Source organism: Acomys russatus, chromosome 14 (assembly GCF_903995435.1).
Source record: "Acomys russatus chromosome 14, mAcoRus1.1, whole genome shotgun sequence".
Classification (NCBI taxonomy): Eukaryota; Metazoa; Chordata; class Mammalia; order Rodentia; family Muridae; genus Acomys; species Acomys russatus.
Window position 1 is genome coordinate 11,705,388 of NC_067150.1, and position 13,808 is coordinate 11,719,195.

Consider the following 13,808-nt stretch of genomic DNA (forward strand, 5'->3'; position numbering starts at 1 on the left):
CCAACCTGAAAAAAGATACAGATATAATAACACACATTTCTTAGATACGTCTGCATTTTACTAGCCTCCTCCACATGCACTGTGACTTCCATTCTCCATGAGTAATGACAGTGTTATAGGCAAAGTTGTACGCTCTTTCCCAGATAAGAAACCTAGGCATGAAGGCATTAAAGTGCATTCTTGCCATCAGCATAAAGCAGACAGGGCGTCATCATTTATCACGTGACTTTGCTGTGCTAGGCCAGGGTGGTAAATCCTCACAGCTGTAATCATTATTCACTGTCCTAGCTTCACTTTCTGTTGCTGCGATAAAAACGCCCTTACGAAAAGCAACTTAGGGGGAAAATGAATTTATTTTAGTTTACAGTTCCAGCTCACAATGGGAGGAGCTTGAAAGCTTTGGTCATATGGCATCCACAGTGAGGAGCAGAAGGAAATGAGTACATGCATTCTCTTCTGTTTGCTCTTGCTCAGCTCAATTTCTCCACCCTTACACAGTTCAGGGTCCCCTGCTAGGGAATGGTGCTACCCATGGTAGGCTGGGTATTTCTACATTAATTAACCCATTCAAAACAGTCTCCACTAACATGCCTACCGGCCGACTCAGTGATGGCAGTCTTTCATCCAGACTCTTTCCCTAGGTGACTGACTCTTGGCTGCGTCATGTCGGAAAAGCTGGCCATCCTACCCATTTGTTTCTGCCCAAGAACAGAAAGCTGCTAACACCCGGATGGCAATGTCACTGTGCATTTTCTGTGGTGGTCCATGGAGTATCACAGTGATGATATCCAGGGCAAACATTTTAAAGCCAGGGTTCTAAGCATAAAGAAATCCATCTCTGGCCATCCATCGCTCTTGCCACCCCAACAATCTCTAAAGTTCCTAGACTACAGGTAAGTTTTGATTCCGTCATCAGATCGCAAGTGTTAACAGTTCTATTATTTTCATATTAGTTTTGGTCTCTCAAAAGCTCGAAACGTATCTTAAGTTTATGCTTTTATTTATGGGATTTTGTGATTAAAAAGAAATAGGTGCAATACTCTTAAGAACTGAATAAACAAGATATATTATTTTCTTATATCGTGTCTGAAAACCACTGCATGCTGCTCATTTCTCTGAGACAATTAGACGAGCTGGATGAAAATGTCATTCCAGGTACATTTTTGAAAAATCTCTGGCAAAGACAGAGAAATTATGGATATAATTAAGGCTCTTATTATACAATATAAGGCCCATTATGATAATGTAGGGCTTTCTGAAACTTCATGCGCTTAAAAGACAGCAAGCACGCTGCACACGAGGTCTAGTGTAAATTATTCACATCAGACGCATATTCTTGTCTATGACAGTTTTACTTTTTTCAAGAATGTCTGTATATGTAGTTGGGTACACACACGTGTGCATATGTGTGTGGGTGTGTGTGCACATACTGCCATGTACATGTAGAGACTAGAGAACAACCTTGAGTGTCATCCTTCCACACCCCTGTCTATGTTGTTTCTAAAACAGGCCTCCCACTGGCCTTGAGCCCATTAGGCTAGAATGGATGAAAGCCTAAAGATCTGCCCCCAAGAGATATTTTCCTCTTTTAACACTAAGTAAAGGACAGTAGCAACTGAGCTTGCCTCTTTGTAGAGTCCTTTAACTCAAAAGCATGGTGTCAGATGCTTTCCTGATGACTGCAATGGAAATGGAGTCATGAAGGAATAGCAGAATATGTGAGTGTGAGGCATCAAATGTCACACACTCAACTTATTGATATTACCTTTGTTTCTCTCCCTCCTCCTTCAGTCTCATTTCTCTCTGTTAAATCTAGGAAGCATTTGAATTCATCTCTCTCTGTGTCTCTTTGTCTCTGCACCCCCTCTCTCTCTCCACATCTTATAGGACTATGCTAGAGAAGTAGACCCAAGCATCTCCTTAAACAGTACAAGGGCTTAATCCTCAGGTGTGTGGTGACTTTCTGAGCTTAGTGTGGTTCAGATGCTGGGCCAGGCTCTTTTATCTGAGCCTTCTTCTTCTAGCACAAGTATGCCTCAGCCAGATGCTGCCAGCTGATACCTACCTATCATTTGTAATGAAGCAGAAATCAAGTCCAGATTAAATACTTTTAAGAGCACTAAAGTGTGTTAAAAACTGACTGACTGACTCAGAGCTAGGTTTACCAAAAGCTCTTCAAGTTCTGTGTTTTGGAACATGATATTTATAAGGGGCATATTGTCTATAGGATATCTCTCTTTTAACAAGTCAAGGCGAATAATTACCAGTTCCATTGATGTTCCTGAGCCAAGTTGGTTCACAACAACAAGCATCAATGCCCACCAGCAACAACTCACTGCCCAAATCATCATGAGTTACATCATTCTAAATTTCAAGTCACTAACGTCCCATCCATCACACTGTCTTGAGGGCTTAGCGTCTCTGTTCACATGTAAAAGTGGGACCTTCAGGAAAGCAGTAGCCTGCCTAGGCCAAGGCCACAAGTTCCACAAAGCTGTGCTCCAGTGTGCTTCCTGGTCAGGACACATCCAGCCAAACTCCACAGTGTCCTGATCATTATGCCTTTCTGATATGTACTTAACAAATTAAATTCTTATTATAACCTTTAGAAACCTTTTAAGCAAAAGGTCAGAAAATTAAATTTTGCCTCTTTTTTTTTTTGAAAAGATTCAGACACAGGCATGAGGAGTTTCTTGGAACACTGACACTTCACTGATTGATAATATAGGGATGAAAATCTACAAGATAATCTTAATTATTCTAGAGCCAATCTAGAAAATCTTAGAGTTAAGCCTTTCAGATGTTCATTTATAGCAAGCTGGAATGCAACTAAGCAAGGCAGATGTACAGGCTAGCTCAAGCAAAGGACCTGGCATAGGCTGGCCGGCTGGCTCTCAAGAAAGAGAGGAGGCAATTGGCCATCTCAGTATCCAGGACCATGTTTTACAATGAATGAAGCAAACCTGAGGCTTTCTGTGATGCCTTTGATTCTTACTAGATCAGTGCACTTCAGTGAGATTAAAACACTCTAGGTAGACAGGAAAAACATCCATCTTGTCAAAACCTACCCCCCAGAAAAGAAGCCTCTGTTCTCTAGACAATAAAATAGATAAGCCAGCACAGCAAGGGCCAGACAACACATTTAAAAGTGGACAGCCAATTTCAAAGCAGCCGAGCATGCCCTTACCTGTTTTGACATTGATGGCAAAAAAGTTCTGTGGGTTTCCGCTTGTAATCCTATAGGTCAGTTTTTCATTGGAACCAGAGTCAGGATCTTCAGCTTGTATCTGAATGACAGCTACATCCTTGGGAGAATTCTCCATGACAACAGGATAATAGATGGGCTCTGAGGTCAGTGGGGCATTGTCATTCACATCTTCAACTTCTATGTAGACCTCAATGGTGGAATAGAGAGGGACCACGCCCCGGTCCGTGGCATACACTGTTAGCCAGTAGGATGCTGTTGTCTCTCGATCAAGAATGTCAGCAGCAGTGATGACTCCTAGGTAAAAAAGAACACAGAGCACATGATAGCTAAAGCAGAGGAAGGCAGTTGAGTGACTCACCCAGAATTCCTGAGGGCAGCACAAATTTTCTTGGCATATCAGAGAAGATTAACATATGTATAATATGAGATTAAATTGAGATGTCATTCTTTACATTAAAGGAAATGCTTTTCTGCAGAACTCAACTGAATAATTATTTTCTCTATAAAATCTAATATACTCACGTTGAATTTCCAAGATAGATGTGTAAGGATTGTGTGTGCTCATGTGCATGCACACACTCTCCCTCCACAGGCACATAGATTCTATAAAGGAATGAGGATAGAAAACAGTAGGCTACACACACACACACACACACACACACACACACACACACACACACACACACACCACATGACATCCACACAAGAGACAAACGATAGAAGAATGGGAAGACAGTGGGTCAAGAGTCAAAGTAAGTCTCATCTTACAAGCCAATCTCTCTATTTGTTGTGAGGTTGAATTGACTTCCCACAAAACAAATGCTCTTCTCGGGTAAATTATTTTATCTATTCATTTACAGGAACGAAATAGACCCTTCAAATGCTTTTTTGTTTGTTAGAATGGAAAGTGTTTTACCTGCAAAGATATAAGCCTGCACCATACTGTTTTCCTGAAAAATCAAATGTCACAGCTATTCTGCAAGAGTCAGCGAAGAAGCCATATCCGCACGCTTTCTAAGTGAGCTTCATCTCCCTCAAGGACTCTACTGAGGGCCCTAAAATAAACCCCTAAACACTCCGAGAAGACTCATGGTCATCATTTTAAATTAGATGCAAACACATCACCTCAGCTACTTTCTCTTGGCTCTCTGATTTCACAGTTGAAACACACACCTAATAGAAAAGCAAGTAACAGTCAAGACACCACAGAGACAGCACTATGCTTTCTGATGTCACACCACAGCAATAATCTCAGTAGCTAAACTTCAGAAATTTGTCATGGGGAAATAAAGGGTAATGAGCAACAGTGACCAATATGGGAAACCAGGTCCCAGCTTAGGATATTTCAATATTAGTCAGGATCCTCCTAGAATGTGTAGGGCTCATTAAATCCACAAGCTATAGAAGGCCACTATAAAAGCTCCCAGAACCGGTTCCACAGTAACCCTAAGCCTCAGTTCCTTCCATTTTCTATGATTTACATTCTTACTGGGCCTTTGTGTACATTAGGAATACAGTTTGACCTGAAGACCTTGCGAAAGCACTGTCAAGGGTTACCAGTGGGAAGGGACAGAGCATCTCTACTGACGCAGGTAGAGATAGTCACTGATGAGTGTCCCTCACGACAGGTGGGAGGGTCCAAAGAGGTTCAGCTGTTGCTGCCTCAGTTCAAATGTGATTTAGCACCAAGAATTTGTCACAGTGATATTTCAGAGGCAGAGACCAACATATGCATAACATAAGATTAAGCTGAATGCCACTCTGTACATATGGAAAAATTCTCAGCAATAAAACTCACACTAAGGACAGTGCTTTCTACCTATATATTTCTCAGTTCTTTAAGATGATTTCTTCAGTTGAATTTATGAGGCAAAAGCATGTGTATTTCTGTGTCTCTATGCAATTGTATTTGTGTGACTGTGTGCATGTGTATTTGTGTGACTGTGTGCATGTGCTTTTGTGTGACTGTGCGCATGTGTATTTGTGTGACTGTGTGCATGTGCATTTGTGTGACTGTGTGCATGTGCATTTGTGTGACTGTGCGCATGTGTATTTGTGTGGCTGTGTGCATGTATGTGCATTTGTGTGACTGTGCGCATGTGTATTTGTGTGACTGTGTGTATGTGTTTGGCTTCCCCCAAGCCCAGCATACATATGGTTACAAGTGTAGCCAGGCGTGGTGGTGCACACCTTTAATCCCAGCACTCCGAGGTCAGAGGCAGGTGGATCTCTGTGAGTTCGAGGCCAGCCTGGTCTATAAAGCGAGTCTAGGGCAGCCAAGGCTACACAGAGAAACCCTGTCTCGAAAAACAAACGAATGAACGAACAAACAAACAAAGAAACAAACAAACAAGTACTTGACCTGCTATCTTCCAGAAAACAAGAGTGATTTCTCTCGGGAAACTGGTAACAGAAATCTTGAACTATGTATGGTGAGTGATATTTATCAGGGGATATAATAAAGCCGGATCCTTCAAGACATTCTTTTCATCTTAGAAATATAATTATCATTCTTGTTTACATGTATGTGTATGCCTGCATGAGTTCATATATGCAGGTGCCAGTGCAGGCCAGAGGGCTTCAGAGTCCCAGGAACTGGAGTTACATGTTGTGTAACCTATGCCCTCTTTTTTTTTTTTTTTAACCTATGTCCTCTTTAAGAGCAGTAAGCACTCTTAAACACAGAGCCTCTTCCCTGTCTTTGAATCATTCCTTCCTCATTTCTTCCTTTTAAAAAAATTTCAATGTATTCATTTTATATCCAGATTGTAGCCCCCTCACTCATCTCCTTCTGGATCCCCCATTATCCCCTTCTCCAGTCCCCTAGTCCTCAGAAAGAGGGAGCCCTCCTCCCCTATCATCTGACCCATGAAGTCTCACCTGGACTGACAGCATCCTCTTCCTCTGTGGCCTGGCAAGGCCACCCCGGGGGGGAAGTGATCAATGAGTGGACCACAGAGTCCATGCCAGAGGCAGCCCCTACTCCTCAACAGAGAATTCTCAATAGAGGAATATCAAATGGCTGAGAACCCTTTAAAGAAATGTTCAATGTCCTTATTAATTAGGGAAACACAAATAAAAAGGACTATGAGATTTCATCTTACACCGGTCAGAATGGCTAAAATCAAAAATTCAAGTGACAGCGTATGCTAGCGAGGATGTGGAGAAAGGGGAACGCTTCTCCATTGTTGGTGGGAGTGCAAACTTGTACAACTACTTGGGAAATCAATCTGGTGCTTTCTCAGAAAGTTGGGAATAGAGCTACCTCAAGACCCAGCTACCTCACTTCTGGCTATATACTCAAAAGATCCTCCAGCAGACAATAAGGATATTTGCTCACCTATGTTCAATAGCAGCTTTATTCTTAATAGGAAGAATCCTTGCTCAATTTTAATACTCTAACTCAGTGACAAAAATGTCTGAGTTGTGGTAAGACAAAGTATGAGTGTCAGAGATGATGCTGGCAACTTCGATATGGTTTGCAAGACGTATAACTTGAAGTCAAAATATGCCTTCAGCACAAGACTCTTCAGAGTTGAAAACTATGGCGTTTCTTAAATGAAATGTCAGAACATAACCTTTGCCTCTTGAGTAGAGAACACAGTAAAGGGATGTGCTGTGCCTTTGTCCAATTTTAAAATCTATTTAGTACAGGTTTGCAACTCCCTAACTCAGCAAGACAGTGTTTGCGTCTCCTGGCATGTAGACTAGGAATTCCAGTTCTGCTTAGAAAAGCCTTTTCTCTTAGGAGTCCCTGGACTGAAATGAATTCCGTAGCTGCTCTCGTGTGCATACCTGACCCACAGATCACAAAAAATGCCACCGTCACTCTTTTTAGGAGCATTTTCTATGTCTCTCCCATCAGAAATGAAAGCTACATGCAAAGCTACAGCCACACAGACCCCCAAATTTCATACTTTGAACCCCAGAAGGAGCAACAGCCTCAAATAACTACCCAACACAGTAAGAAGAGTAGCACTACACATGCTCCTTCCTCGAGAGAATGGCTTCTGACTTGCACAGTGATTTGATGTTTACTGAGGAAACCCAGGTCCTGCAAACAGCTGCACACAGCACGCAGAGCCTACTTACCAAATAACTGGATTTTTATTTCCCAGGTCAAACACATTGTAGGCAACAAAAGTGAAACATGGGACAAAACAAGATGGATCAGGTCTGAGTGCAGAGTGGCTTCCCCTGTTTATAAGCTGGGACATAAAAGGCCCATCTATATCTATCATGACACGTTCACTGAAGCTTACCATGGGAAAACCATTCCAACCAGACTTCTGCTTTCTCTCATTTATTCATGTCGACTTGTACCAAATTGCTTTTTTTTCTTTGAGCAATGATGGGGTAGCACAGACAATGTCATACTTCTGTAATCAGCCTTGGCTGGTCAGATCATTGGGAGTGCACATGTACAAAGGCATCAGAATATGTGCGTAACAGTGATAATCAACTTACCTTTCTTTACAATGCAAACAATAAGCCCTTTGCTTCCCTATTTATTTATGACCAAATAGGCCACTACAGCAGCACAACAAAACCAAGGCCCCAAAGGAGGAGAGTCTATGGTTTTTCCTAATTGAGTTTCCCCAGTTCTCATCGTCTATAGATTTCTTGGATTGTTTTCCAATTTTCATTTGAATTTCATCCCATTAAATGGCTGTAACCTCTGACACTCCCCTGCCTTGCATTCTTCTTCTGCTTCTAATTGAGATGAAATGTGCCCACTTGGGCTATGGACAGCGCCAGAGGCACTGAGGAGACCCAGATAAATGCAGTGCTAGACTACACTGTGATGAGGAGACAAAGGAATTCCGTGGTCTCTACTGCCGACCTCTGTGAGGGCAGCTAGTGTACTTGTTATGTACCCGGATGCTGACTTTGAATGAGAAAGGAAGGAGGCTCTTTTAGGACCATAGAGGTTAATGTAGATTTTTGAGAAAATGACTGAGATGTCCGAGCAACTTGCTTGCACTTGGAAGGCTGAGATAAAAAGTCCTGTCGATTTCTCTCCATTTATAAAGGCATTTGTTTAGGAACTACCAATAATAGAACGTAAATAATATACATAAAATCAGAAACAGTTATATTATGATTTTTTTGTGGTGTGATTATTTTTTAAAATTTTTTATTAATTTATTCTTGTTATATCTCAATGGTTATCCCATCCCTTGTATCCTCCCATTCTTCCCTCCCTCCCATTTTCCCCTTATTCCCTTCCCCTATGACTGTTCCTGAGGGGGATTTCTTCCCCCTGTATCTGCTCATAGGGTATCTATACTATGATTTTTTAAAATGACAATGACACTGTGAAACTACAAGATCCTATGTAAACTGCCCTTGCTTTGTGTTGGTATTCTGCCTGTAGAAGTCCTGGCTAGCACATCTCACGTGTTTTGATCCCAGGGACAGTCAATGTATGCATGGTATTAATAAGACACATGGCCTCTAAAGAAAAACTGGGTCATGGGAGCGGGACAACATGACATTGGAGGTGAGGACCTCCTCTCCCCATGTATAGCTTTAAGTTAAATATCAGGTATTCTTTAGCTAGCTAGAGTCACGGAGTAATAGGAAAGGTGTCTAGAAATGAGGGTCTAGGGATCTTGGAGCTGTTTATACATCCACCCTTCTTCCTTGTACTCAGCTCGGAAATAGGTAGAGGATGCGTAAGACTGCAACGGGGAGGCCGAGAGTGGGAAGTACGACACCAACAGAGGATGCACGCGCAACCCTGTAGTATTAGAAGATGGCTCTGAACACAGACCAAAGGGGAAATTGTGTGTGTGTGCGTGTGCGTGTGCGTGTGTGTGTGTGTGTGTGAACTGAATGTATGTGTGTAAGAGAGAGTGTAAGTGAAGTGTGTGTGTGTTTGTGTGTGTAAAGTGTATGTGAGTATGTATGAGGGTAGAATATGTCTCTGCATAATTATATGTGGCAACACATGCACATATTTTAACCTCAAGTGTCAACCTTTTATCCTGTTTTATGAAATGGGTTGCCTCCCTGGGACCTGGGTCTTGCTGACTGGACTACACGTTGCCTGGCCAGCGGACTCTAGCAGTTCTTTGCTTTCTACCTCCCCTGCCCAAGAGTTATAGTCATGTCCCACTGTGCTCTGCTTTCCCCAATACTGCTGAGGACTGAATTTAGGCCCAGTTGTTTGAAAACCAAGCTCTTCCCCAAGCGAGTCATGTCCCCAGAACATGACCAAGGGGGTTGCCTGCTCAAAATTTCATGCATACCCAGCAGCCATGGAAGCATGCCCTGCCTTTCTGAGAAGTAGGTTTATTCCCAGCCTTAATAATGGCTACCCTCCACTAACCTGCTGGGGCTGCGGCCCAGGGCTTCTCAGAGCCTGCCTGTGTAACGCAGCATGTAGCCCACATTTATGGAGTGTCGGGCAGATATTCTATATAGTATGTGACCCATAAATTAGGCTTGAGTGAACGTGTGTTGTTTCTATTTCCAGAGGCCCAGTGCCTGGGGAGGAACTAGCAGAGAATTATCATCCTTTGTCAAATCTATTAATGGCATCCCACATATGGAAATACACTGTAACACAAAAAAAAAAAAAACAAAACAAAACAACAACAACAGCAGCAACCCACACTTAGTTAGGCCAGGAGAACAGAGGGAGTAAGAGCTGCTGAAAGCAAGGTTTAATTAAATTAGTAGGGGCCCAGCTAAGAAAATCTCAGTTGTGTGCATCACCCACACTAACACAGCAGATGAAGACCTGTGAGCTCACTCCACTACAGAGACACCCTAGAGAGTCCAGTGAGACATACAAGACGCAAACCACTGTGTTGGGCCTATGGCCCTCCACCATGCCTCTGTAGCAGGGCCAAAGGCCACAATCAGAAAGGTACATGGACCCCTCAACTCATGAATCAAGGACAGGGGCTGTCCATTTCTGACAAGACGACTCAAGAACCACCACAGTAGAAGCACCAGTTGCTGTTAGTCTTTTTGGCTGTGTCCTAATCGCCCAGCTGTTACCTAGGGAAATCTGGCCTGGATAGGACCAGATCGGTTCTGTAACTTCAAGGTCCCTTGAAAGGAGGCAGCAAGTGAGTTGCCTCCCTTGGACCCCATTTCCTTCAGTTCAAGCTCCTTCCTCCTTGCTGTGCCACACAATAAGCTCTCTGTAGTCTTTCTCCTGTGTCACCACATTACAACTCACCTGGAGAAGAAGCCTTCTCCTAACAGGCGCAGTCTCATGCACTCAGGCACACACAATCTCCCTCTTCTTCCTAAATCAAAACCTGAGCACCCAGCTTTGTAAAATCACTAAACAAATCCCCAAATGGATGTGACCTCTAATTTCCTGCTGCATTTTTATGTACAGTTTTGTGGTGCTTAGGACACAGGACTGCAGTTTTCTTCCTGCCTGTCCCTCAATCGGTTCCTTAGGGGGAACTGTGACAGACTCGACTTCTCTCTTCCCTATGCCTGACACAAAGCACAGACAATGAAAGGAGACACTCCTGAACCACTGCCCTGCACAGCAGTGCTCCAACAGAGACTACACTAGCAGATAAAGCCACACAACCCCCTCAGGAAGACTACAAAACCTACCTTGACCACTTTTTACAGCAAGGATGGATGGTGAGGAAGGGCGGCAAATGTGAAATATATTTATTCATAACAATTAAGTGCTTCAAAGACATGGCCAACACAGGATTCTTGAATAGGCTATAAAAATACTTTATTTTAATGAGTAGGCTTAATTGGCCATTTGTGTGCTTTCCTGCAGAGAAACAATATTAAACCCCTAACTAACAGTTGTTTGCAACCAAAGGCCTCAGAAACACCCTATTTTTCTGTTTCTGCTATCAAACTGGAATGGAAGGCACAGACCAGAGAGGGTTCATAGGCTGGTTAAACAGACAGGCACAGTGACAGCTGGGGACCATCCAAAGACGCTGAGTAGAAAAAATAATCCCGGAAACAGTCTGCCAGGGCTGCACACTGCCCTCCCAAGAAGCCGGGCTCCTGGGGGATCTGTGTGGCAGCTGGCTTGCACTGGCCTTCTCGCGGCCCAGCTTGTCTTTGGAGAGTGCTCTAGACCCGACAGCCACAACTGTTCTAAAGTGAAAAACTACAATTTAGCTTCCATTACATAATAATTCACAAACTCCAGTGGACACGCACAAGTCACTTAGGACTCCCATTTGGAACAGCGAACCTCTCCGAGTTCAGATGACAGCACTAATTCATTTGGATAATGTGAGTCATGTGCTGCCCCTCTCCTTCACTGTAACCTTCGCCGCTATGAGATGACACCACGTCAGGGTACCACCTCAAAGGGGTCGGAAGCAAGTCCTTTTCTGTCTGTGAGAACTGATTCCAGCGGATGGACAGGGAACACTTCGTTTTTACAGGAACAGTAACAACCAGAGCTCATCAATTTTAGTAGTAATTAGTAGTAATAAGTTCACAAGATGTGCAAGCACTACATTGCGAGAGCTCTATCATTTTTTTTGCCCCGCCCCCCGTGTGTTCAGTGGGTGTGTGCATGTGAACTCAGGACCTCACACACGCACGGCCAGCAATTTACCATTAAGTCATCCCCTCCCCCCCAGCTTGACTTGTGATTTTAAAAATTAAATATGATAAAATGGAAAATTAGAATGCCCACCTGTAAGAACAATAAACTACATTTGATAAAAATGCATGTGTGAGGGAGGGAGAGGTGGGGATCAGCAGGCCCTAGAGATGGCACAGTGAAAGTAGAGCTGAGGGCCCAACTTTTCTCTTTGTCCTCTGCTAGTGATGTTCCCTGTAGAAGGAATGGCATCCTCACTTTCTAATTATCACTGTCTTTGACTAAAAGGTGACGACATCCCCAAATAATAGCTACAGTCTTGACGTGACGCACTCTGTCCATCTACCGCGACAATGGTGACAAACTTTCTTGTGCTCAGCGCTTAGCGTGGTGCCCAGGGTATCTGTAATCAATACTTTAACTATTAGTCATTATTGGTGTTTACATGATTATTGCAAAATTATTACTGGTTTTGGAAGGCAGTACACATATTGCAGCCACGCATTTTCCTAAACTCCAAGAATCAAATATTCCTTCTCAAATCCTAAGACCATGACTAAACAGTAAAGATGGAAGCCCATGCCTGCCCATCACCATCCATGGAGGCTTCTAAGTGACACTCTGCTGTCTCCCTCAGCTTTGTCCCCAGCCACAGATACGTCACAGTGTTTGTCAAACAAACTGACAGGCTGTCTTCCCACCCTGCATTTATGCATTGGGAGACTTCCTGCTATCTGCAATATTTTCTTGCCTTGCTTTAGTCTCCGTTTCTAAACTAGAGACCATTCCAACTTATAATTAAGTCTTTTGAAAAAGTAACCATTTTTTTTCCTGCAGTCTACCCCATGCCAATATAGAAAAATGTGGTTACACTGAATAATTGTAAGACATCAGCCTATTAGAAACAGGGAGAGATATATGCCCGTATTCATATGCACACGTGTGTGTATACACATATAGTACACATAATAAGAAAGAACCTTGGCTCTCTCATTAAACTGAAATCTCTCTGAGCTCATGACTGATGCCTCCCTTTCTACTGAGTATATCATGGGGGCCCAGAGGTCACCCTACTCATTTGGGCTGAATGATTATTAATTTGCACATGTCAAAATTCACTGGTAGGACTGATGACAAGCCAAGAGGCAGCAAGAAAGATAAAACACAGTGTGTCTGAAGTACAGGTTCAAAGGCAATAGCATGCTCATGTCACTTCCTTGAACTCAATCCATCATAGAGGTAACAGAAAATGGAAATCTATATTAGAAAAGAGCACAACAAAAAGTCGAAGGAGGGAGGGAGAGAGAGACAGGAAGCAAGTCTGTGTGTGCATGTGATCTCCAGCAACACACACACACACTCCATGCACAACTGACTGCTGGATCCCGGACTGTTACTAGGTTTTTACACATGAATACTGCTATTCAATGGCATTAGGGCACCGACTTGGCATCACTTTTAATAGGCAACCTATTAGGGCTTTTCTATTTACAGCTTTCCACCAGCTTCATGATTTCCCAGTAGCATATTACCATTAATTGGTAAAGGGCACTCTAGGAAATCTAGTCAAAGACAATAGCTCAGCCACAATTAAAACAATTGCATTAGCTGACCTGGAGACAAAGCGGAGGGTGCTGGGAAATTCTCTGCAATATTTTACAACCTGAACTAATTAAAGATCACATCCCCCACACAGCCAGAGAGCAGACACAAGGAATCCCCACAGCTGAAGACTTTCTAGCTTGATGGTTACTATAATGAATTTGGTCCCCAAGGTACAAGACATCAGAAGGCAGCTTCCATCTGAAGGAGGCAGGATGAAAGTCCGGCTACCCTAGATTCCAGGGTACTTCCTCCTTGTGACCTATCCATCTCACAGGACAGACATCAGCTAATTTTTTTCTGCTAGGAACACAGGGGACATGAAGGGCATAGCAGCATCGTCTCACTTTAACCCGTTAAATGTCTTCCACAGATTTAATGTCGACAAAGATTAAAAATAGCATGACATGATTCTCAGGGCTATAAGCTGGATGGATT

The 13,808-nt window shown here is 43.0% G+C and overlaps 1 protein-coding gene across 1 annotated transcript in view; it reads right to left on the reverse strand.

Moving 5' to 3' along the window:
- The window catches only part of Fat3 (FAT atypical cadherin 3), a 615,276-nt gene that overhangs the window by 355,470 nt on the left and 245,998 nt on the right, over positions 1-13,808 (reverse strand). The window contains exon 3 of the mRNA XM_051155934.1: positions 3,188-3,502. Within this exon, the coding sequence (XP_051011891.1) occupies positions 3,188-3,502 (315 nt within the window). The remainder of the gene's footprint in view (positions 1-3,187; positions 3,503-13,808) is intronic.